This window comes from Bombus flavifrons, chromosome 3, assembly GCF_040668555.2.
Source record: "Bombus flavifrons isolate JBK064 chromosome 3, iyBomFlav1_principal, whole genome shotgun sequence".
NCBI classification, from domain to species: Eukaryota; Metazoa; Arthropoda; class Insecta; order Hymenoptera; family Apidae; genus Bombus; species Bombus flavifrons.
In genome coordinates, this window is record NC_138444.1 from 7,935,966 (window position 1) to 7,960,889 (window position 24,924).

Genomic DNA, 24,924 nt, shown 5'->3' on the forward strand with positions numbered 1-24,924 from the left:
AAATACCCTTTCCACAGGATTCAGACGACGAGATTTCGCATTTAGAATGGGAGACGGTGAGAGTGCGTTTCCTGAAAGCCGGAACGGTGCAGCGGCTGGTAGAGAGTCTGGCGAACGACGACGGGGAACTCGAGTCGACATACATCAATGTCTTCTTGGCGACATATCGTGCATTCACTACGCCGCGAGAAGTGCTGGAGCTATTGTTGGCGAGGTACGACGCCCTCGACGAAGGATCCGGTGCCCTGACAGGTGAACAGCATCGAAAGACCCTAGTTCAGGCTCTTCACGTTTGGCTGGATGCCTATCCTGGTGACTGGAAGTCGCCGCCGAATCATCCATTGCTCAGTAGACTCCTGGACTTCACGCATCGACGACTTCCTGGCTCGGAACTCGAGCTCAAGGCAAGGCATCGCTTGCACAGGTTTCAGCGTGAAGATCAGATGGGTAAGGAAACTTTTATAACGCTATATCCTGCGTGATTAATTGATTAATCGTATGCTATACGTAGTGGATTCTGTAGAACACCGGAAATTAAACATATAAATATTTATTTCTAGAGTTAGTTATATTGCAAGTAAATTATCGTTTTATAAATATTCATTGTTTAATTCTTCGGTCTTGAATGACAATTTAGTCGTGATAATTTAATACAGCAAGAAATTCCAGTCTTTACATATTATATTAACACACGTCAATCGATACATATTATCACACATCTCATTTCGTTCGTCGATTCTGTAACGCTACACGTCAACCGGAAGTTTATCATACTGCATATGACGTATTTAGTGTTATTTTAGATAAATACAGGAACTTACTACGTACAACTCATCCATTTGATTCACCGATTCAAAGAATACATATTTTCTATCTACGCAGAAAAATATTATCGTCCTAAATCATCATTTTCTTCCAGACTCTTGTATGGTGTACGATAATGGTCGACTACCACGTGGTTCCCCAGATCCGATCGTGGATCACTGGACGAATTACAGTTTCCCCGAAGTTCCACACCGGCATTTCGCCGAACAGTTAACCCGAATGGACGCCGAAGTGTTCAAAAAGCTCGTAGCCCATCAGTGCCTAGGTGCTGTCTGGTCCAGAAGAGATCGTTCGAGAAGTCACGACGCTGCTACGGTGTTGGCGACCGTGAATCAATTCAACGCTGTGTCGCTTCGAGTCATATCCACGATACTGATGGACCCGACGACGAAGCCTCAGGAACGAGCGAGAATCCTCGAGACGTGGATTGACATTGCTCAAGAACTACGCGTGTTGAAGAACTTTAGTAGCTTGAAGGCTATCGTGTCCGGTTTACAGAGTAATCCTGTGTATAGGTTGGAGAAATGTTGGCAGTCTATGCCCAGAGAGAAGCACGAGCTGTTCAGGGAACTGGAGAGAATTTTCTCAGAAGAGAATAACGCGTGGACGCAGCGAGAGCTTTTAATCAAGGAAGGTACTGCAAAGTTTGCTGACACTGCCGGTAGGAGCGATAGGCACTTGCAAAAGTTATTTCAGAAGCAGAATACTCACGCGGGAGTAAGTATAATTTCTAATTTACACATGTGCGTAAGTATTTTGGACACTTGGTGCAGTTTAATCAAAATTCGATTCAATTCCTCTATTATCCCAACATTGAACAACGCGTAGTCACTTAATTCAGGCGTCTCTTACTGTTTTGTACGTATTAATTAATATCGAGTATTGTTCTTATCTATATCCACTGATTGTACTTATATGATCGTCTGAGATAAAATCAGATACCACGATTAGATTAAAGAGCTTCATTTGAACTATTTTATATATTTACAATAATTTGAAAGTGTACCAAATACTTATGTATCCCTTGATTCATTGATTGCAATGTTGGATACAACCACTAACGAACTTTCTCTGTTTAGAATATCAGCTATGGCACGATACCGTACCTAGGAACTTTCCTAACGGATCTCACTATGATAGACACCGCGATACCAGATACGATAGCGGAAGGATTAATCAACTTTGATAAAAGACGGAAGGAGTTCGAGGTCCTCGCTAGGATAAGATTGCTCCAAGGTGCAGCGAACGCGTACAATTTCAGCACGGATCCGTTGTTCGATCGTTGGTTTCATTCCGTGGTGGTACTTGATGATCGGGAAGCATACAAACTGAGCTGTCAGATCGAGCCGCCGCCCCCTGGAAACACTCTGAATAATCGTGGCAAGAAGAAGCAGGTCAGCATGCTCTCCCTGATCTCGTTAATACGAACCCGTTCCCGATCACCTGTTCCTCGCGAGAAGCCTGAGCCCAGACTTATCTTGCAGAGTCATCAGGGTCATCGCAAAAACGACTCGATAGCCTCTACGTCGAGTTCGAGTAGCTCCCAGTTTTATTGCGACCTAGATTCTCTGCCGAGCTCGCCGCACAACTCTCTCGATCGGCGCACCTCGCCGTCCCAGATGTCTAGTTCTTCCTCCAGCTCGTCTTTGCCATCATTGGATGTATCTCTAAGCTCCGGCGGAGGAAGCGGAGCGACGAATCAGCACAACCGACTAGCACCGCCGACTCCCATCACCGCCAATGGAAACAGCACTAATGTCATTGGCCTGTCCAGTCCGAGTCATTCGCACAAGAGCTCACCAGATTTTTACATAATTAAAGTCACCATGGAGACCGATAACGTTGAGACTGAGGGCGTGGTGCTGTACAAGTCTATCATGCTCTCGAACAACGAAAGGACCCCGCAAGTGATACGAAACGCGATGCTTAAGTTAGGAATAGAGGGCAGCTCCGACCAGTATACGCTAGCCCAGGTTCTTCCTGATCGTGAGATGGTTCTGCCAAACTCAGCGAACGTTTATTACGCCGTAAATACCGCGCACAATCTGAACTTCATTCTACGACCTAGAAGAGAGCCTAACGATAGCGTCACAGAAAGTCCTAAGAGCAAGACGAGTCACAAGCGGTAGTGTTGAATGTCGAGAGAATAGGCTACTTCGTAATTAATATTTTGCTATGTTGCGTCGGATGGAATATTCAGAGCGATAATCATGTCAACCGAAATATTTAGGGAAAATTTATTTATTCTTCGTGCGCCCTTTCATAAAAGAGCATTTTGAAGAACGTCCTAGTTGAAAATCCAAAAGAATCTCATTAGGTTTGCGATGATGCGTTCACATCATCTTTTCTTTCACATTTTACCCATGACAGTACCAATGTTTGATATGTCGCGAAATTTTTTTATAGTGATAATCGTGAACGACGCGTTGACAGTGACATATTACATTTGGACATCATACGACGTTCAGTGTCTTTAGTATCAATTTTTCTTTCTTTCATCGTCACTCGCTCATCGCATAATTGTGTTAACACGACATTACCCGCCTACACGGTACTCGAATATAACATTAGCGTCATTTGTGCGGATCGCGGACTAATGTAGTTTTAGATTATATTTAGTGTAAGTCATTTAGGTCTCTTATCGACGCACACGCGAAACGAACAAAGACAAACGATGTAATAGGTAGTTTGCGAGATGCGCGAATGTAGCAGTTGTGTGTAGTTATGTGTAATTTATACAAGAAATCCTTGCGGATTCTAAGAGATTACGGCGATAAAGATTGTGACGGGCAAATAATGAGTATTCGCGAGAGAAACATTGTGATTTTGTACATAACTTTAGTGTCGTAGTGTGGCTTCGAGTGTAGTCGATCGGCCGCGAGAATCAAGTGGACCCAATGAAACAATTGTCAATTACTTTTTTCCGCATTGCAATTGAGAGAAAAAAAGGAGAAAAAAAGAATGAGGTCCAAAATTGTTCAAACAGCCATTCGTCCATTCCGTGATTCATTTTTCTTGTCCCGCATCTATGACAGCGATGCGAGGAACAGAGAGATTCGATTCTGTGATATTGGAATTTCTCATTTCGGCTTTGAATTTAATCGTGAAATGAAAAGAAAGAAAAACCGAAATCGAGTATATGCATACGTTTGATGCGAATGAATATCAAATACTCGTTCCGATATCGAAGCTAAAAAACACATTAGAACGTGTGTGAACGTACGTTGATATATTTTTACAAAGACCTGCATGCATTTCATATTAGGGCAAGTGAGAAGCATAGAAAAAAAAACAATCGCAAGATCCAAGCACGTTGGATTCGTGAAATACTACGCCGACGTGTCTGGATCCTTGATGTATCGTTTAGCTTAGGCAATTTTGTACTTACTTCTTATCGACCTTAATTTTCCAAGAAACGTCACTAACTAGCTGTATCTGTTCGTGTACGCGTCAATTATTTACTGAAATTCGCGGAAGTTATATGTAATACGAGTCGATAAAGGCGAGAATAGATGGACCTACAATTTTACTAAGCTTTTTCATCCTAGGTATAGTATTCTTTATCCAATTCTCTTCCTTATTATTTATTTTTAACCATTCTAATTTCTTATTTTATTATCCTACAGAAACGAGAATAGATGGATCTACAGTTTTACTCATCCCTTTAACCCTAGGTATAACACTCTTTATCCTAATTCTATTTTATATTATTTATCTTTGATCCCTACCTTCAACGAACCATTTCATTCAAATTTCTTCTTTTATTATCCTATAGAAGTTCCTAGAAAATCCATATCTGTTCCTCGTGTCATCGATGCTTATCGAGATTGCGTTTATCCAGTCGAGAACTAACTTTTACGACCGTTTATTTCGAACATAAAGAGAGGATGGTCAGATCGTTACCGTACGAGACCGTGGAAAACCACGTCGTGTGGCCTCGTTGATGACTTCCGGTATGCCAACACATCCGGCACGCGAACCTGTTGATCACCTACAGCGAGGGTGCAAGTACCCCGATACTGCGGTAAAACGTGCAGGTAGGTGTTCCCCGGTCGCATTTAACAAAGGAAACAAACGGCAGGGGGTGGAATCGATGCTAATGGTTTCGACAAACGGCATACGATCATTTAACGAAACAGGAAGGGCGATCTATATCCCTTGTTTCTGTCCTCCCCGGTACGATCGATGCGATAAGGGCGAGCTTCCTCGAGCTGTTAGACACGCGTACCTAATATCGCGCTTCGAGTCTGCCGAACTGGTTCAAGGTCACCGGTTTACGTCAGAAATGCCGAACCAGAGGAATTCGAACGTGCATGCCGATAAAGTCCTTAATTGATCCTTAGTATCAGTTTCTTGCCACGTATGCCGTGTTGTGGTTAATACGATTATGAGCGAACCACTTGGAACATCATGGGGAAAAGGATGGAGATTCGCATGTAGCCTATGTAAATCACAAATTTGTGGTTGAAGGGTTTGTACTTAGAGATTTTGTGACGTTGAGAGCTCTCTTTATCGGAGACTCTTTTTCTTCAGCTGATGATTGTTGGAAATAATAGAAACGCTAGTTTATAAATAACTAAATATTTTGGAAACAATCGAATCATTGATAGGTATAACTAAAAAAATTTTTTTGTAATTAATGTACCATATCGTAATATTATTTTGTCTTCCAAAGTTGTAGCTACGACTCTGTTTCAACAATTTTGAATTTATGGAAGTTACAGTATTATTATGAGTCACGCGTGACTTTATGCATTTGATATGCAAGAAAGTGCATTTTTTTTTAAGTATCAAGAATGGTAGTTCGATCACGAAAATATTGTTTACTTGTGTGCTTTCTTGTTTTCCGTATCGCGTCATAGCTTTAATTTAGAGAGTTAATGCTGGCATCGCGTGTCTAGCTGTGATCGACAGCTGCTACTGTGTCGCTGAATTAACAGTGACTGCGTACAAATGGGCATTCCGGTTGGGAATCCATTAAACAAAGATATATTTCTGTTCATAGGAACAAAGATATATTTCTGCTGGTAGATACAAAGATGCATTTCTGCTTCGTTTACTCCTTTGTTTTTCTTTCAAGCGTTTTAAATCACGAATAGACATTTTGTTTCCTATTTATGTGGAAAAAATGTAAAAGAATTCTTTCTGTCCTATGATGATATCCGTATAATACTGTTTAAAGAAGGCTAATTAATTGACCCCTTTTGTTTTTATTATTTCGAGTCTATTTTAAAATTAAACATGTACATTATAATAGTTAGTCAATTATATGTACATATATGCTATGATAGCTCTAAAAAGTTCCTAGCCAAAAGTCATACTTCTATTTCGATTTAATTCATATATTAACAAAATTCTCCTTATAAGAAGTTTAACAACATAGTATGTACCATAATTTTATTTACTTTAACGAATACATATTACGTTAACGTAATAGACGTCTTTTTCCGGGAATATTCTAAGACTATACTACAGCCAGAAACTTTCCAACAGCCATTACATCACGTGTATAAAATTCCTAAAGTGCACGTGCACCCATACTCTCCCTAGACGACCCCTTGAAGAGAACCAAACTACCGTCGTATAACATCCAACATATACGTATTTGCACGAAGCCAAGGAGAAAATTTTGCAACGGAAAGTGCTCTTGTAATATGTGAAATGCTCCCGGTACGAATCCACTTTACACATCCATGTCGCTTGAAATGTTCGTGACACCCTGTCGGCTGCGCTGGTGGCGAACGGCGGAGCTTGCGCCCTGGCGAATCTTTACGTTCCCTTGGTAGCCTCTAGACGGCAGTGGTGTGTCGGGTTAACATTGTACCCCTGGCCCCTCCGAGGCCACCCCCAGCCACCGATTGAACCGGTGAACCGGAGTCGAAGCAACCCCCAGCTAAGCCCTCGAGAGGCAGTCGTGAGCTTGGTGCCGAGCTGGGGCGATGCTCGTCGCTCGTGTGTGCTTCGCGATTGCACCGAGTGCTCGCCATTCCGTGTCGTTACGCGCGTCATTCGTCCCGTATCGACATCGTCGCGGTCGATCGTCATCGTCACCGCCCTCGACCTCATCTTCGTATCCATCCTCCTCGTCGTCGTTGTCACGGTTCACGTCGTTGTTCCCGAGGCTGCTGCCGCAACGAGGTCCGACGGTGCAACGACCGTGCGACCATCGGACAGCCGCACGTGAGCACGGCCCTGGATTCAACGCGAGATGAGAAGAAACGTGAGTCTCGAGAATCGACCCCGTGAGCACGTTCCCTTGGAACCCACAAATTCAAGGACAGGAAGCTGCTTCTCGCGAAGCGCGCCCCGCCGTGGCGCGAGATGGCAGAGGTCCCCGCGAAATTCCCATTCGAACGTCTTCGTCTCTTCTATGAAGAGGATGTATCTAGGTTTATGTCAGGATAGTGGTTGAAGTTCGATTTCCGTCGGTGGATCGTAAAGATTCTTGTCGAAACTGCAAGCACTCTGAGATACGTTCCGTTTAAGGTTCTTTGGTCTGTAACAATATACTGGTTCTCGAGTCTGAGTCCTCTAAGTGTTTCATGCATAAATTGGTCTCTTATAAGTATACGTGTATAATCCTGTTATGTTTGATCCGGAGGATGAGTACTTTGAAGTATGTTAAGTTTTGAAAATTTCTTTGTTGATATGGGTTGAGTTTACCTGAATTAGAGATTCTCGAAGGATCCTGTATAATTACGTACATGTAACTTCCCATTATGTTGGACTTGAAGGATATGCGTTCCGGAGTAAGTTGGTAGGTTCTGAAGATTTTTCTGTTAGTCGGTATTGAATATCCAGTTTGCTAGATTCCATAATTACTAGATTACATAGTTTTGTAGGAGTCTGTAGAAATGTTTCTTTACTGTTTGAAAATTTTCAAGTAATTTTTCCATCAGTTGTTCCATTCTTCGCACCAGGTTTCAAACTTTTCATTCATTGGAACGTTCGGACTGTATTTTTGTACACCTGTATCCCTTATAAAGACGTTTCTTCTTTGAGAATGCTAGTTTTAAGCACCTTGATCAATCGACGAGCCCTAATCATTTATCGTCGAAGTTCAACCGCAAGCTTAAAAATTCCATTTTGCAAGCAACGTTTGCCTGAAAGCACACGCTATGCAAAAACTTGCATCACGCTGCAGGGTGAGATCGATAAGCTGACTGCCCCTTTGAAAATATTTAATATATAATGCAGTCACGGTGTTTTTGTTCACGTTTCACATATAAATCTACAAATGTTCGGCAAAAACTACGGTTGCAATCAACCCGTGTAATTCTAGAAGGGAAAAAATGGGGTGGAAGGAAGCCGCGTTTATCGGCGCGATTCCTTTGCTAGGGAAAAAAGAAAGATTCCACTTGTAACGATCACGTGCGTTCCATCGAGCACAGATTCCACTTGGCTGCACGCCTGATTCCGTAAAATCGACACGAGACCAGTTTCAACCCTTAAAAAACCACTCTGATGGTTCTTGCGACACGTAACATTGCTATCTCCAGCGAAATCTTCGCATTTTGCTATCCTTATCCTGCGTGTTTCTTTGAGGCCGCAGTTTATCTTCGTTTGCTGCTTCCGTCTGGCCACGAGAAACTCTAAAGTCAAGTGGCAGATATTCTCTCGTTCTCAGCCATTTCTCGTTTTCACCGGATTTTCCACATTTTACGTGTTCGTCACGTACTATCTCCATAACTTCCACTTGTTTCCCGCTTACACTTTTATATCTCTCTTCTCGTCACTCGCCTCTGTGTCCTTTATATTCTGTTCTTTTCTACGGACACGCTTCAGGTCCGGTTTTGGCCCCGTTTTTGGTTTTATCTTCGGGGATGTTTCGCTTTTGACCGTGGTTGATGGCATGTCTGGCGGTTATATGGTTTGCTTCGTATAATTTGTAATATGCAAGAGGAATTTTAAAACGACATGTCCTGTATCTGGAAATCTTTATTTCTATTAGATTGCTGGGAAGGTTTTCGATAACCGATAGTAAGTTCTGTTTCGTATTTGGCTGTAATAAAACAAATATCGTTTTAATATATATATGAGATATATAAACATAAAATAATTTCATTTAAATCGTCAGAAGTGTTTCTATCAGTTTCCATTCTCGTTTCTATAGATCCGAAGAAAACAACAGGGTTATTATTATTATTTCACTTAAAGTTCTCTTATATTCTGTAACTTATGAACAAGAATATATCTTGGAAACTGTCTCCGTCAGCCTTTGTTTCCATCAATTTTCCATCCGTATCACTGTCCCGGTTTTATCACTGTCTCCTATCGTTCTTCTCTTCCCCTGTCCTGCTGACGCGTTTCCAACGCGTACAGCAAACATTCCTTTGCTTTTATTATTAGCCATCAACGCCTCCACCTCCACTAGCAACCGCTTTGCACGCCCCCGTTTCTCTAGTCTCTTACCCACGGACTCGCATCCCGTATCGCATTCCTCTCGATGTGGTATAGCGCGATCGATCTATCGCGTTCGAACGACCTCGCGTTACACTCGTGCAGGACGACTCGTCGAATTTCAATTTTGACCCTTCAGGTGTAACGCACGTTTCGATATCCTCTTTCCATATGGCGGTGCACACTGCTTAGAGAGAAGGACATAGTTATAAAAGAGTATAACACGAATTTCTTTGCAGTCTTGCATAGATGTGGATATTTTACAAGAGCTAGCATTACATATATATATGTATTTGTAATATTTAAGTACACTTTTTATAATCAAAATTTAAATATATACAGGGTGGTTGGTAACTGGTGATACAAGCGGAAAGGGGTTGATTCTACGCGAAAAAAGAAATCGAAAATATAGAATAAAAATTTTTTTTTTTATTTTTTTTAATTTTTCCATCGAGACAACGATCTACAGTGAGATCCGTTATAACGAGACGTGATAAAGTGCACGCGTACCGAGCGAAAATTCAAAGTCGATTTTCTCGAAAACAAAGCCTCAAACGAAAAATTTTTATTCTATATTTTCGACTTCTTCTTTCGCCTAGAATCACCCCCTTTCCGCTTGTACTAACAGTTACCAACCAGCCTGTATATATATACATATACAAAAAGTTTTCTGAAAGATAACAAAATTTTGAGAAGATGAGGTAAAGAATAGATAATGCAATAGAAAGTTGACTTTTTTTCAGACCTTAGAATCTCTGGGACACATTGGCAGAAATAGAATATCGCATAAAATATTCCGGCTTATTACACTAATTACGAACGCTAAGTGACTTGATGATTCTGAATGGAATTCCACGGCTGTGGTGTACTAATACAGAAAGATACGTATCACACAACATTTCCTACGATGTACCAGCTTCTACCGCTGTCTGCAAGAGTACAATTCATACAGAATCACCAAACAGGCTACCGTTTATTGCAAAATGAACTTAGACTGAATTTTCCAAAGCGAGGATTTTGAAGAAGACCTCGAACACACGCCGCTGTGTTAATTAAGGCCAGTTGTCGAGTTTCTCCTCGTTTGACAGATCTGTCAATGAAGGTTTTTCGTTTGGCCGTTGTATATTTGCTCGCGATTATCCGCCTGTCCCTGGGACATATCGGCTATGCTGTCGATTCGATGGTAGTTCCAGCTGCGAGATATTACTCGAACGTCTGCGTCTGATGGGAAATGGGCGAGTTAATCGAACTTTCTGTTCGATGGCTAGCAATAGGGTTGGGGTAGGTTTTTGTACATAGATTCAGTGGAAAACTGTTTCTTCTTTTTCCTCCTGGTAATCCGTTGAAGTGGATCGTAGGATGGAATGTTGAAAGAATAACATAAAAGCTTAGGTGAGAGAAGTAGTGGTTTATGGAAAATTCCAGACAGTTACCCTTTCCTTTCTTCGAGCTTCGAAATAGACGTTCCTTACGTAACGAGAATTTTTTTTTTTTTTAAGTATTCTGATCTTTCACTCGTTCTTTCTTAGGATCTCGTCCAAAGGTCGATCTTTTATATTTTGCTTTATCCAAACGGAGAGAGATGCTTTTTATATGAGAAGTGATTTTCAACATCTGTCATTGTGTTGCTCATCTATTTTTGACTGGTAGTTCATTGCATAAGATTCGACGATAAAGCTGAATGTAAAGGACTAGAAAAAGTTCAAGCAATTTGGAATCGAATTAGAAATAAGTTATTAATTCGTTTCGAATCTTCTAGTTACTCTTTCTTAATTAGAATCTGATTCTAAAAGACAACAAGTAATTCGGTATTTTCACACAAAGCCGAATTTTTTACAAACTGTATTAACGGCGAGGACGACAATGGCAAACAGGAAATTTAGCACGAGAAAGCAGGGCCGCGAAGAAAGCTTACATAACGAAGCAACTTCTAATTGCTGGAAACTCGATTGATAAGTTCGTCGAGCAGCAGCAACTCTGGCGAAACATCGACTGTCACGGTGAATTAATTTTCTGCCAACTTGAGCCATCAAGTTACAACAACCTCTACAACGATCTTATCATCGTACTATTAACAATCGTCAGTGACTTTTTGGTCAACTTTTCGGCAAACTAATTTTATCTTAATCGTATATATAACACTTTTAGCTATATTATTATATACATATATTAAAAGTTAAAATAAATAGTTCATTTCTAGAATCAATCTCTTTGTAGATTCGAAATATGTCAATCTTCTAAGAAACCAACGATTTAGGAACCTAACTGATACCCGTAATTCCGATGATTCTTTAATATCCTAACGCTATTTAAAGCAATAAACTCGTAGTTTAAGTACACAGCGGGTGTTCCCAAGCAGTTTCTTCATTTATCAAACGGGGATCAATTTCGAATTATTCATTCGTGGACGGGGGTACATGTAAATAGGACGATTCACGGCTGATTTCCATTGCAAATCAGGCTCTCAGCCGGAAAACAGGATTTTCGGAGTTCGTTTTGGACCCTCGATGAGAACTCCCAATACCGTCGATGCTCGTCCCGCGATTTTCTTCTTCCTCTTTCCCCTTCCTCTTCGTCGTTCGCCTTGATCCTTTCGCGGCCGACCGATAAAAATTACTCGAAATTACTTTGGACGTTGATCGCGTCGCGATTACGTATTCATGACAGCCACCGCACCACCAGTTATCTTTGCAGACGTTTTACGACATCGCGTAACCTCTCAAGCTCGATATATCTATATATACAACGTCGTGTTCATAAATTCTTCACGCCGGCGATGTACTAATAACAATTTCGAAGATAATGAGAAAGGTAAAATTATTTACGTGGAAGATTAGTCTATGCTTCTGTGGTTCTTTGATGATACCGTACGAAGACCGCAGGCGAAGAATATGAGAAGTTACATTTTTCGCCTTTTACAGAACTATTTTATGACTCGACTATGTTGTCGATCCGTTCTATATCCAAATCGTCTTTCTATTTGATTTTGGAATTAAATACATATATATTCTCGGAATATTCGTACATTGGAATTTTTCGATGCAAGAACAAACATTTTGAATTGTTTAATTCATTAGGAAAGAACAGTAAAACGTTACATCCATCGTTCATTAAACAGATCTTACGCAGAAGCAATGTTTTTTGATGTTTTTTTAAAGAAATTACGAATGAATTTATTATAGAACCTAATATAATATTGACGATAGATTATGGTGATAGATTGTGATAGTGATTCATGAACGATATCTAGATTTTCATTTGGTCTTTCTGAATGACAGAAGTCCGAATGATATACCGTGGGAATGATAAAATGGCTTGCAACGATGCTGACGCTGAGGAATTTATGGTTGACTAACTTTTTAGTACGATAAATGAAAGTTAAATTATATACAGCGTATCATGTTTCATTCAACTCTTCTGTGTTCTGTGCATCATTTTCGACGTAATTCTATTTTTCTATTGTTATGGGATTTCTTAAGATTAAGGAAACATGAAATTAAAAAATATTTATCGGTGTTCCTCTTAACGAATAAATCAATATGGTGATACATTTTATGCAATAAAAATGATAAATCTCTTAAGAAAAAAAAGCATGTTCAAGCGTATCTAGTGAAACATAGAAAATATGCCAACACAGCTAATTTACATATTCTCGACGCGAAGCAATAGTATTTTCATGCTTTTCCTGTTCGTAGAATCGAGTTATATTGGAGTTCATTCTTCGTTACCAATTCAGTCTTTTTCAAATCGATCGTAATACGTCGTCATAACTCCTCGACGAACAAAGTCGATTTTCTCATTCTTCCATTACGATCACGTTCGAGGATCGTTTCGTTTGAAACTTTTCTCTTTCCGGCGAATCAAGGCTATTCAATTTGATAAAAATTCTTACCGAAAACCCTGGAACGTTGTAGCGACGTTGCACAATGCGAGGGAAAGCTTTGCATTTTAAAAAGTACGCGTAGAAGAATCGATTAATCGAACGTGCTTGTCGAAAGCACTTAGCGTTCGACATTTTGCCGATTTATCTCCGTTTCGTGCAATCGATCACGTTGAGAAAAAAGGGCGAAACGAATGGCCAGAGTGCGTATTAATTTTGAAGCTGCGATTGGAACTTTTTGCGCTTCAAAATTGCGTTAATCTTTTCACAACGTCATGTAACTTGAAAATGAGAAATTGCGATTAATTATAATTTTTAGTCTCGTAAACAAAGAAAACTTCGGTTGTGCAGGATTAAAGCGATCTTCCGATTCTCTACGCTTATTCGAAGAAAGTTCCAATGTTAACTCGTACAAGGTTGCTGCTATCTTTTTTCTTTCTCCATCTTTTCTCAAACGGCGCGAGTTAATTCGAACAAGTTGCTTGGATCAAGGATTCGTTCTTCTTCAGGCCACCTTTTCAAACTGTTGAAGCTCCTTTGAGCTTTGCGTTCACTTAATTCGTGGAAGTTGGTTTGTTTTTTTCAGGATTAATTAATCGTGATGTTAGCTTTTAACGGCTCGTTTTATATCGATAATTTCGAAGAAGGTTGAGCAACTTCCTTCAACGGCATCGCACAATTAGATTAACTTGCAGAATTTTTCATTGATAGTCGTGAAAAACGTAATTTCCATCGATAGATATTAATTACTATAGATTGCTATAGATCGATAAATTAATTAAAGATCGAATAATGAAGTGGAATTTTATAAAGTTGTCGGTGTTAAAAATTTGACACGAACATATACGCCAACTATACGCGACCGATGATGTGTATATTCAAATCAAGAGGCTCCTCGATTTGAAACGTTATCGCTTACGAAATCTTTCTCCCGAAGTAAATTAGGTTAGAGGTGTTTGCATGCTCGTGTAACCGCGTGTTCACGATATTTCAGGGCTTAATTGGTGTCACCGTAGGCAAGTAGCCTACCGACGCTGAATCGTTCTGTTTTTCTTTCGCCGAGGACGAGGGTGCTTCCAGCGTGCTCTGTTCTTTTCTTCTCGAATCCTACACACGTGTAGTTAACGAACTTGTGTCCCCGTACTAATTCGAACACGTCTTCTCAACGTGTTCGATCGTGTTCCCCATTAATTTGTCGGATGATCCAATGCCAGCGAAGATATTCCTCCAACGAATTGTTTGTCCACATTTCTCTGTGTTTTTGTTTTATTTCGTAAATGAATTCATTACATTACTGCGATACTAGAAAAGGATAGTTTCGAGTTTCAAGGATTAATACTAGAGCCATGGACAATTGAAGTATAAAACTTGTATAGGAATTAGAAATAACAGAAAGTAACAAGTTTTCGGTAAGCCTCTAGCGCACTGAATTTTTGTCTATTAAAAAAGTATTGCAAGGACTGAAACAAGTGACAATCAAAATGTTACGTCTGGTCCCCGTTAAGGTCTAATAATTCTTGTTTGATCCATGCCGACATTTCTGCACAAACTATTTAGAATTACGCGATTTGAAAGTTACGCACCGATTCATGTAAATTCTTTATATAGTCACTTTACTGCAGTTTTCTTTTAAATATTTTATCACTGACACCATTTTTTTCTTCGTAGTACTTAGTTACGACGTTTTATATCGTGTAAGTTTCGATATCAAATTGGACAATTTACACATTTTTCGTGCTTCCAATTCGTTCTTCGCAAAACGATATCGAGTACACAAATTGTTATTGAAATAAAGATCGAGCAATTTCAATTTCACACGGATTTAAGGTGTCATTTTTGGGTCACCAAGTATCGAAACTGGGTGTCACTGATTTTTTGGATGACGTGGCGTTCAGCGTGTGAAGGATGGTCGATCGGTGTCACGGTACACGGGTTTCTAGTTCGCTTACCTTTCTCCCACAGCAAATATTATTCAGACTACCATCTGATTATTCTTCACTTTGAAAATTATAGGAAACAGTACCAGGACCAAACTTCAACAAGGGAACATACATCTCAAGAAAACAGTTTCTGGTTTAAATTATCGAGAAAAATTTGGACGATGTCCTTTGGAAAATTAGGGAGAGAAAAAGGATAATTATTTGTCGGGCCGATTACTTTACTCGATGCCAGTAGTTTTTTCCTCGACGACTCGAAATAGTTAAAAGACGGTGGCATCAGGCGATGACCGAGACTTTCAACGTCGATTCGCTGTAAAGTGAACTAATTGCTAGCTTCGTAGACTCGGTTCTTCGCTTTCCAACGAAAGATTTGCAATCGAGGCAAATCGAGTCTGTTTTCTTTTCTTAATTGGAAACCGGCGACGTCGCCTGTTTGATTAGAACCTGTAATCGGTTAAATCTCTCGCCAGACGCTTGTAAAGTCTTCAAAGAACGTTCGTGTAAATTTATTACAAGCTTCTCAGTTGCTAACTTATAAGAAGATGAACTTTTGCTTGCCATTTATGTATATTTAATACTAGAATAACCAGCTCCTCGCGTGTATATAAATGCAGTGTACATGAATATTTATAATTAGAGGATGATAAAAATCTTGTTTTCATTTCAATAAAAGTCTCTTCGTTTAAATTTGTCAAAAACTTCCACATGTTTTTGCTAATTGTAAAAAGAAACTGAAATCCATCATTTTCATGGTCCTAGTATTAACGCAAGTAAGTAATGTAGTTCTTCAAAAAGTAATAGAAAGGGAAAGTACAATTATTTATTTTATGTGCAAAACAATATTATATCAGCACAATAATTATTTAATGATAACTATAGATGTTGTCATTATGACGTTTTCGTAACATATAACATTTGCTCCATTTTCTATGAATGTCTTACTCTCTGAATGTTCTACACCTTTGACATTTTTCATAATAGAGTAAAAAAAAAAATATATTATTTCTCAAGTACTCATCCTTGAAAAAAATTTCATCGCCACAAAAAGAACCAGCCCTCTAAAACCTGGTACTTTTTCCCCACTCTACCGAACAAGAACAAGACCCTAGTTCTCTGTGACATTCATTTTAATTTTCACTTCCGCGAGCCCCTTTCAAACTCTCCTTCGACAATAGGGACTACATCCTCTTGCATTCTCCAACGTTCCAATGTTTCCGTTCCCCGTCCAGTTCCTAATCTTCCTCAACGTTCATTCGATTGTTCCCGATACAGAGATCCCACCTTCGTCTCTGACATTAGTAGAATTCTCTCTCTTTTTGTCTTTCTCCTTTTTTACTCTTTCTAATCATCCTGCACCAGTATGGTTGCTGGAAATGATACAGCAAGGTTGTTAAACGAAGCTTCAAGCGGCCATATCGATTAATCTAACCACACTTTGGCGCCAAAATCATTTCCTGTACATATTTCGAAGATAGAATTTGAACGTGGTTAATCAAGAATTCGTTTGAAAAATTCCTAAATTCGATTTTCCTCAAAACGAGGCTCTGAACGAAGAATATTCATTCTATTCCTTTTCAACTTATCTTCGTATGTAGAATAATCTATTGATTATACTCGTGTCAAACTGCCATTAGACAAATTTCTGTATATTTGGAAAGTTTGTAAATTCGATTTTCTCGAATATAAAGTATCCAACGTAATTTTCTTATTCTTAGATTCTTATCGTCTTATTTTGAACTATAGAATCTCTCTGACCTCGACTGTACGATGAATTAAATTCATAGTCCTAAACCATAGTGCATGAAGCAATAATCTGTGGAACATAGTAGTGTCCGAACGTTATTAATAAAAATCGCTGTATTTACTAGAGTAGGCGGGAACAGTTTCCACGTTCGGTTCTCCATTTCCGTGGCCTCGTAACCTTTCACCATCCCCACGTTGGACATGCACGAAGGGTAGAATTTTTCTAAGAACCAGGAGCCTTTGGTGGCTAATAAGCGACGCGAGTAGCCCGAGCCTCTGGCGTTGAATCAGCTCGTTTCCTCTGGCTGGCGGAAGACTGGGCCGCCTCTCTCTCCTTTCTCCTCTCGTAACACTTTCCAGCCCTCGACCTCGTGGCCGAGGATCGATGCCTGTGACGTGGTGCGTGAGCACGCCTTCCGTGGAAAAAAGGGAAGTGGGGGCGAACACGTTAATAACTAATAGCAATGCTCGTCCGCATTTTACTGTCCAGTGATATACACTTCAATCGTTGTACGGACCGAGGTGAGTCAGTCGGTTGCAACATTAATCCATTTGCGAGATCAGCTTCTGACGATGATTCGATCCAAGGAATGATCATAGGGATTTAACGCGATGATTAGCCCGTGAAATTATTCAAAGATGCATGAGATAATAGTGCTCGTGAAATGATTAGGGGCGATTTATTCCGAGGGCTAGCTTTCAAGCGAAAAATATGGTATTTGATTGAGCTCGATCTGTTTTCAGCGGCAATGGAAAGAACTATTTCACGATGGAGATTACGTCTTAAACGCACAAGATATCGAGATAAGAGTTATCCTTTTCAACGCATTCGTTGTTTTAATGGACAATGGTAAAATGTCTGATATATTTCATGTTTTGTTTCTTTTATTCTTGTACAATATATTCGATACAATGTTTTGTAAATCTAGTACGTAGCTTAGGAATATTAATTTATTTCGTATCTGAAAATTAAATCTAAATTCGTTTTAAAGTATTTACTATAACGTTTATACACGCATGACACTAGTGGACAACGTGTCGAAAACATCATTGCCAATTTTTACTTAATTTCCGTTCCTAAATCACGCATATTAATACGTACATAATCGTTCAGGTGATATATATCGTATGCATGATGAACATCCAACGCAAGCCACAATTTCCTCTTTCGAGTCATCCAATAAGGGTGCGTTCACCCGCGAAATATTGGACACGCTCGCAAAGTCCCACACGCTCGGTCATTCGTTACTGTTCGTTACACTTTCAGTCGCAACATGAAAAACCATTGATACAATTTTATCTCACACGTTTCACGTGTGAATAGCAAACTGATACATCGAGTTAGCGGACCAGCTACGACGAAAGTATTGTTCCTCTCGTATAGTTTTCACGCTATGTTCATTCCCTCTGTTTCCCTGAACGTGACCCTCTTTGCAAACTACGTCTCTTTTGTTCCCTCTTGTAGCTATTAGTATTATTTTTTCCTTGCATTCGGTGTCGATAGACCGATCAGTTCTCGTATAATGAAACGTGTTTGCATAGAAAAGGTACAAGCCTCGTTTCAATGCCTTTTTCCAGCAGATTCGCTTTCGTCCGCTGTACCAGACGCTTTCGCGAGCAACCGGTGTGTCCATCGTGGATCTGGGAAACAATCTGAATATTTATTCGCGATCTCTTAACATAAATCTCGGTTTACCACCTACACTATAATACCTTGTCACACTCGTGGTACTAATTATGTGTTATGATTCAATAAGAGTAGATTTTATTCGTAACAAAGTTTAATTTCAACTCTGTCTTTAGCTATTGTTCTATGGACATGTTCTGTGAACATTTTTGAACATTTCTGTATAGAAATTTTGTATAGAGCGAGATGTAAATGGTAGTACGATCGGAGAAGAGATGACTTTACCGATTTCTAATTAGTCAAAGACAGTAATCTTTAAGCACTATACTAAATTGAATCAATATTAACACATAAAATGTTTAATATCAAAAATAAATCACACAATAAAGGAAATATTATTTTCTCAAATTCTCTTTTTTCTCAATTTCTTCAAATCAAAAATCGTCAAAAAAAGAAATAATAATACAATTAATTATTGATTATCAATAAAGATTGATATTTGAGCTAAATATGTCAATCTCAGACTACCCTGAGAAATCGCCAACTGAAGGAAAGTCAGGTTCAAAGTAGTAAGGTGCGATGCATATTTTTACATTGCTCCTTTCGGCTCGCGTACTTTTATTAGAGGCAAAACCAGCTTGTGATTAAAGGAGGTTGGTTTTTTACGCTCCAAGCCAACCCCTGCTCGTTACGTTACGAGTTTATCGCTGCATGGTGTTCTCGAGCTCGTGAGTTACGCGTAATCGGTCACAAAGTCGATACACTCGAGGTTCTAATGGTAATTACCTTGGTAAGTCGTGTTGCGGCTTATGCAGGGATTCCCTTTCCTTGCCTCTGGTCTTTTTTTCTTCTGTCGCGTGGAAGGATAACATCTACCGCGGTCTAATCGCGTTTTTAATTTCATAAATGTTCAACTATACAACCAAACTGGCCGACTAAATGGTGTATACGAAGCTATAAGCAAGCTCGACTTAAATTTTTCAATAATATAATGCACCAGTTTTTCAAATATATAATAATTGTAAACGAATGGAACAAAAGTTTCAATGATATTTTCATTATTCTTCTCTTCTGTTAATGTCTCTACGCGCAGTCTGAATACCTCTCAGATTTTTATTCTTCATCATTTATTAGAATTTTTAAGTCCTCTTTTTTTGTTTTCTGCCATTTAATAGTTTTTTTATATTCTTTTGATTTACAGATCTTTTATAACTGAAATACTTTCTTCTGCAAATTTTGGTTGTTGTTTAATTGTTTATTAAAATTTTCAAGTCTTCCTTTCTGTTTCTTCCATTTTCAGATAAACCTTATTAAGCAGAAATTACGTATTACATATCAGAGATCGAAAATACAATATTTGTTTTGTAATCTCGAAACATCAATATTCATTACATCGCGTCATACTTGCTAAAATACAATAATTTAATATTTGTATAATATATCCATTCGATTTACATCACATTATCCTCACTAATAAAGCGCTATTAGCCTTCAAATGATATCGTTGAATTATATCTGAATATAGCTTGAACATAAATTAACGTTGTTGTAGGATATTTAACCCTTCGTTAGCACGCGAAATTTTATCCATGAATTTCTTTCTTGAGAAGAATTTTCATTTTTATTAAAAAATATTTGAAACGTTTGGCTTAACGAATAATTGTATAATATATCCAGATGACGCTGGTAAGCGTTTAAAAGTCTTTCTAGATTTTTTGAAAGCCTAGGATGATAAAAAACATCAAGTTTATATATCAATGTCGCAATTTGTTTGCATAATATGAAAGAATTTGTTAGCTTATGAATAATTTTAATTTTTATATACAGGGTGGTTGGTAACTGGTGGTACAAGCGGAATGGGGCTGATTCCACGCGAAAAAAGAAGTCGAAAATATAAAATAAAAATGTTTCGTTTGAGGCTTTGTTTTCGAGAAAATCGACTTTGAATTTTCGCTCGGTACGCGTGCGGTACGCTATAACGGATCTCACTGTAGATCGTTGTCTCGATGGAAAAATTAAAAAAAAATGTTTATTCTATATTTTCGACTTCTTTTTTCGCGTAGTATCACCCCCTTTCCGCTTGTACCACCAGTTACCAACCACCCTGTATATTCTATAATTTACATGTTAAAACAAAGGCTCTAGAATTAAATAATTTAGTCCAATCACTTCTTTGGTGTTTACAGTCCAATGACATCACTGATGGTTAAATTATTACCAATGTATCAAAAATTCACGAGACCATGCAATATACAGAGATAAGACGCCAGCTTGATCAATAGATGCAACGAATTTTTAGAAACAAAGATCGAATAACTCTCCGCAATGTTTTATTATTTCAAATAGAAATCCTATGGTGACAATAGGTACATCTCATTGTCGTGTCAGAATACACATTAGGGGAATTGGACGAAGAGAAACGGGGCATTAACAGACGCGCGTTAATTTCGATGAAACTCGGCAACGTCCTATTGTAACCCTAACCCAGATTCGATACCGAACTTGGCCATTTGTTTCTATACCGACATCACGTTTTTTAAAGCATCCATGGAGATTCGTCTAAACTTCTCCGTGAAATCTAGATCGTCGGATAAAAAAAAGCACACTCAGGATGAAAAACAAAATACACGCGAATGCTTAAAAAGCACAGTTTGGAACGAAACTGGTCGAGAGAAAGTAGGATAAAAAAACGCGGAGAGAGAGAGAGAGAGAGGAAAATCACACAGCGAGAATAGGGAGAGATAATCGAGAAGAGGGCAAAGCTGGAGCGCAAAATTAACCCTATCTGGCATCAAGGTTCATGCAACAGGCTGCCCCCACGGTCTCGAATTGTTTACTTGGAAAAGGACTCGTGTGTGAACCTGCGTGCAACAAGAGAAAAAAGGGGAAAAATAGAGGTGAAGGGTTGTCAAGGTACTTTTCGGAATGTCGTTTGCAATAATTTACGATAATGTCGGATAATTTCCTTTTAGATAACTATCGTTGTTCAATCTTGCGTCAACTGGCCCACCGTATGCTCTCTCGATCCCTAGAGACCACGCGTTCTAGTTCCTCTCTAACATTTTTGTCCCATCATTCGCTTTGTTTCTCCTTTTCCTCCCTTTTCTTTTCTTTTAGCTTTCAGTCGCTTTATGCTTTAGTTGGTGATAGAAAGAAGTTTAGTTTTCACGATGAAATGCCAGTGGGTAAATGCTACCAGGACAGTTCGGAACTGTCCCATTGATCCGCGCACATGCTAACCTCCTGACCACACGCGAAGCCGTCACGCTAACCATCACGAGAAAATGGATTCGATCTTTCTATTTCGTTAAAAGATCGGCCGTCCCCAGGCAATGCGACTGAATACTTGCATCGTCACACATTATCTTTTTGTTATCGCGATGCGTGTTCTCGATAGTACGATTGTTACGTAGTCGTGGTTAATGAAAAGTCAAAACTGGTTTGCTTGTTTATAACGCAGTTCACCAATGGGATATTATAAGGTTTGGACACTTATTTATAATTTATTAGCGAATGATATGAGGCAATTATATTATAGTTTTATAATTAACTAGATAAGTCACGGGATATGTACTATACTTAGAATAGCCAGAAATAAATATTGCAGCAAGGGAAACTAGATTGTGCTAGTAGTAAGTTTACAAAATTTTACTACAGACCTATTTTATTAAAGTTTACGTTTAAAATCAATAAGTGGCCAATGCTTATGAGTAGGAGTATATGTACCTATTTCGTGTATACTTTACTCGTCATTATTCTCTCTCTCTCTCTCTTTCTCATTCACTCTCACGTTGTCTACACAAACAAAACGAATACGAACGACGAATAAAGCTATTTCGAGAAGCAGGATAATCGTTTCCTTCGAAACCACTCGGCCATCGTGAACGACGTCTGTTACCATAAATTTCCACTCTGGTACATTAAAATTCCACGATTAGAGGAAACACTTCTGGCGGTACTCGAGACTGCTGAGGCTAGTCCAGCGCGGCGGCGCGTTCTCCGCATTGCACGCGTCGACGCGTTCATTCTCGCGAGCTCGAGGGCTCATTTTTCCCCGTTGCGCATTCGGCGCACGTGGCGTGTGCAGCTTTCTGCATATGCAACATTAGCGAGTGCGACACGAGTATCGCCACGCAATGCAGTGGCAACCCTGTTGTAGTCACGTAAACGTGGCTTCTTAATGTGACTGCGCACGAATCCAGACAAGCTGCACAAAATATGAAAAGAAGAAAGTAGAAAAAAAATAGCAGGGTGGTAAAAAGAAGAGAGGAGAACGGAGGAAATGGAACGAAAAGAATAAAGTAGGAAAATAAGGAAAAAGCCCAAGGAAAGTACCGCGTTGAATTTTCAACTCGAATATCCTCCCGCTTTAACCACCCTGAACGTTCTCCGTTTCCCTTCCGTGGAGTTTCTCTCGGTTTATTTTAGAATTTTTTGCGAATTACCACGGAGATATTAATTCCAAACGACCATCACCGTAACGCGAAACTGCTTCTTAACGCGAAACATCGCACGGGAAACTCACGAACATCGAAACATTTTTCCATATATCAGGTGATTATGTAATTTTGTCTCTTATTCTGATCGTTTTACGTTGGAAATAAAATCAGTCAATAACTGGGAACATTTATAATTAGCAATTAAACGGCTTACGGATTAATCAGCCGTGAAAAATTTTCTCTTTTCCTCTTATTATAACAAGCAATTACACACAGGGAAAGATAATCCTACATAAAATAAAGTTTCAGGAGCATATTGACACACTCACAGGATTCAATCAGTGAAAAATATGAACGATCTAACATTTTCTATCATAACCCGCATCTTACTCATTTCGTCGCCAACACGCTTAATTTTTTTCATAGATTCAATTGTCGCTCCACGAGCGCTCGTCTGGAAACGTCACGATAAGCTAATCGATGCGACTTCGACGTCCATTATGATTTTCCGCTTCGTTATACCGGTTAACGATTTCGATTTGAAAAATTGGACCAGCCACAAAATATCATAGACGTATCTGCTGATTTATCATTTTCTAGTGGCTTGCTATAATCGACGGTTTAGAGCCTTGTGGTAATTAAGATGGTTGAAGGTTGTTAGCCGTTCCGCCGAGGTAGTTAGCCAGTGGCGAAAGATTAATCTTGGTTAAGTGTTAAATTGGCGAATTGTGCTCGTCGGTTCTAACGACAGCGCGATTTGTGTAACGAGGCTGGTAACGTAATCGCGGTGCCGCGTTGCGCAATATTTCTTCGATGTTATCGCGAAGTCGGTTTCCTTTTTAAAACGTTCACGGGAAACGTCTACTTTTATTAATTAATTGCTGCGTTAAATCGTAATAATTCACCATTAGCGGTAGTGTGATCCGCGTTTCCGTCATTATCGTCTCGAGAATTTCGAACGCGCCACTGATTCTTTGTCCCCCGCGGAATTAATTCCCCCCGTAATCTCCGATCAATCTTTTTCATATCTTTGTTACCTTCTAGAGAAAGGAACATATGAGAAACAATAGAATTGAAAAGAATCTGCATTGAATTTTATTCTCGTACTCGGTTCACTGTTACGTCACGCGCTGTTTTAATTGCTTCTCATATGTAGATTTACTTTTTATAATATTTTACTTATTTTACTGGAACGTATAAAACTGTCACGAGAGAAGGATTGAAAGATTGAAATGATAAACGTTGTACGTATTAAGTGGTTTGAAATAAAGGTGTTCATTATGTATAAAAATGTCTTTGTAGATTCAGAGGGAAAATATATAGCGAAAACGTCACAACGAGCTATTTAAATTAAGTCTACAGATATTATTATCTTCTTCAGTCGCAATAATTAATACAATTTCTACAATTGTTGCTAATAACCAAGAAACAATAATAATATAAGTTTCGTTTCATCGTTCTCGTCGATTTCTTATCAAAGATAAATCATAGTTATTCTTTTTACTATTCGTTATTTATAAGGATTCATATCAATTATCACTTATAAGAAATGAATTTCGAGTAAACGATAAGATATCGTGGAAAATAAGAAGGTTCATTCCGTGTTCGTGGAGTCGTGGCAGCGATCAGGTTCGATAGAACGTCCCTCGGTGTATTTATAGTGGGCCGTGTGGAATGGCTGCACGAGTCGAGCAATGTGCACACTGTCCGTAGGAATCGCGGCGCGGAGGAGGGCATGCGATCGCATGCTTTGACAGAGACACGGCAGGTGAGCCGTGAAAATGGAGCTTTCAATCACATTACCAATACCGAGGTTTCACCCGTTCAGTTCCGTTGGCTTGTCACGTTAATTAGCATCGAACATTGCGATAACATGATGTTACAGAGACCTAAATCAATCGAACACGTCATACTTCCCAAGAAATGTTCAACTTGTTCTTTCAACTTTTAACATAAACTTCTAATAAGCTGTCGATGTATGTCTTTTTTGTGTTTATTGATGGTTGATGGTAATATTATTAATTTTAAAATTATAATAAAATCGTATAATATATCTAAAAATATAATTTA

At 39.1% G+C, this 24,924-nt stretch overlaps 2 protein-coding genes across 6 annotated transcripts in view; both read left to right on the forward strand.

Moving 5' to 3' along the window:
* The window catches only part of Rgl (Ral guanine nucleotide dissociation stimulator-like), a 43,665-nt gene extending 39,311 nt beyond the window's left edge, over positions 1 to 4,354 (forward strand). For all 5 annotated transcript variants that reach the window (XM_069109168.1, XM_069109169.1, XM_069109171.1 and 2 more), the window contains 4 exons: positions 18 to 447; positions 920 to 1,542; positions 1,905 to 2,219; positions 2,310 to 4,354. In XM_069109168.1, the coding sequence (XP_068965269.1) occupies positions 18 to 447; positions 920 to 1,542; positions 1,905 to 2,219; positions 2,310 to 2,954 (2,013 nt within the window). In that variant the 3' untranslated portion in view covers positions 2,955 to 4,354. The remainder of the gene's footprint in view (positions 1 to 17; positions 448 to 919; positions 1,543 to 1,904; positions 2,220 to 2,309) is intronic.
* A 13-nt stretch (positions 4,355 to 4,367) lies between these two features.
* The window catches only part of dysc (whirlin protein dyschronic), a 108,189-nt gene continuing 87,632 nt past the window's right edge, over positions 4,368 to 24,924 (forward strand). Inside the window, 2 exon segments of the mRNA XM_069109165.1 lie at positions 4,368 to 4,814; positions 4,817 to 4,862. Of these exon segments, the coding sequence (XP_068965266.1) occupies positions 4,769 to 4,814; positions 4,817 to 4,862 (92 nt within the window). The 5' untranslated portion in view covers positions 4,368 to 4,768.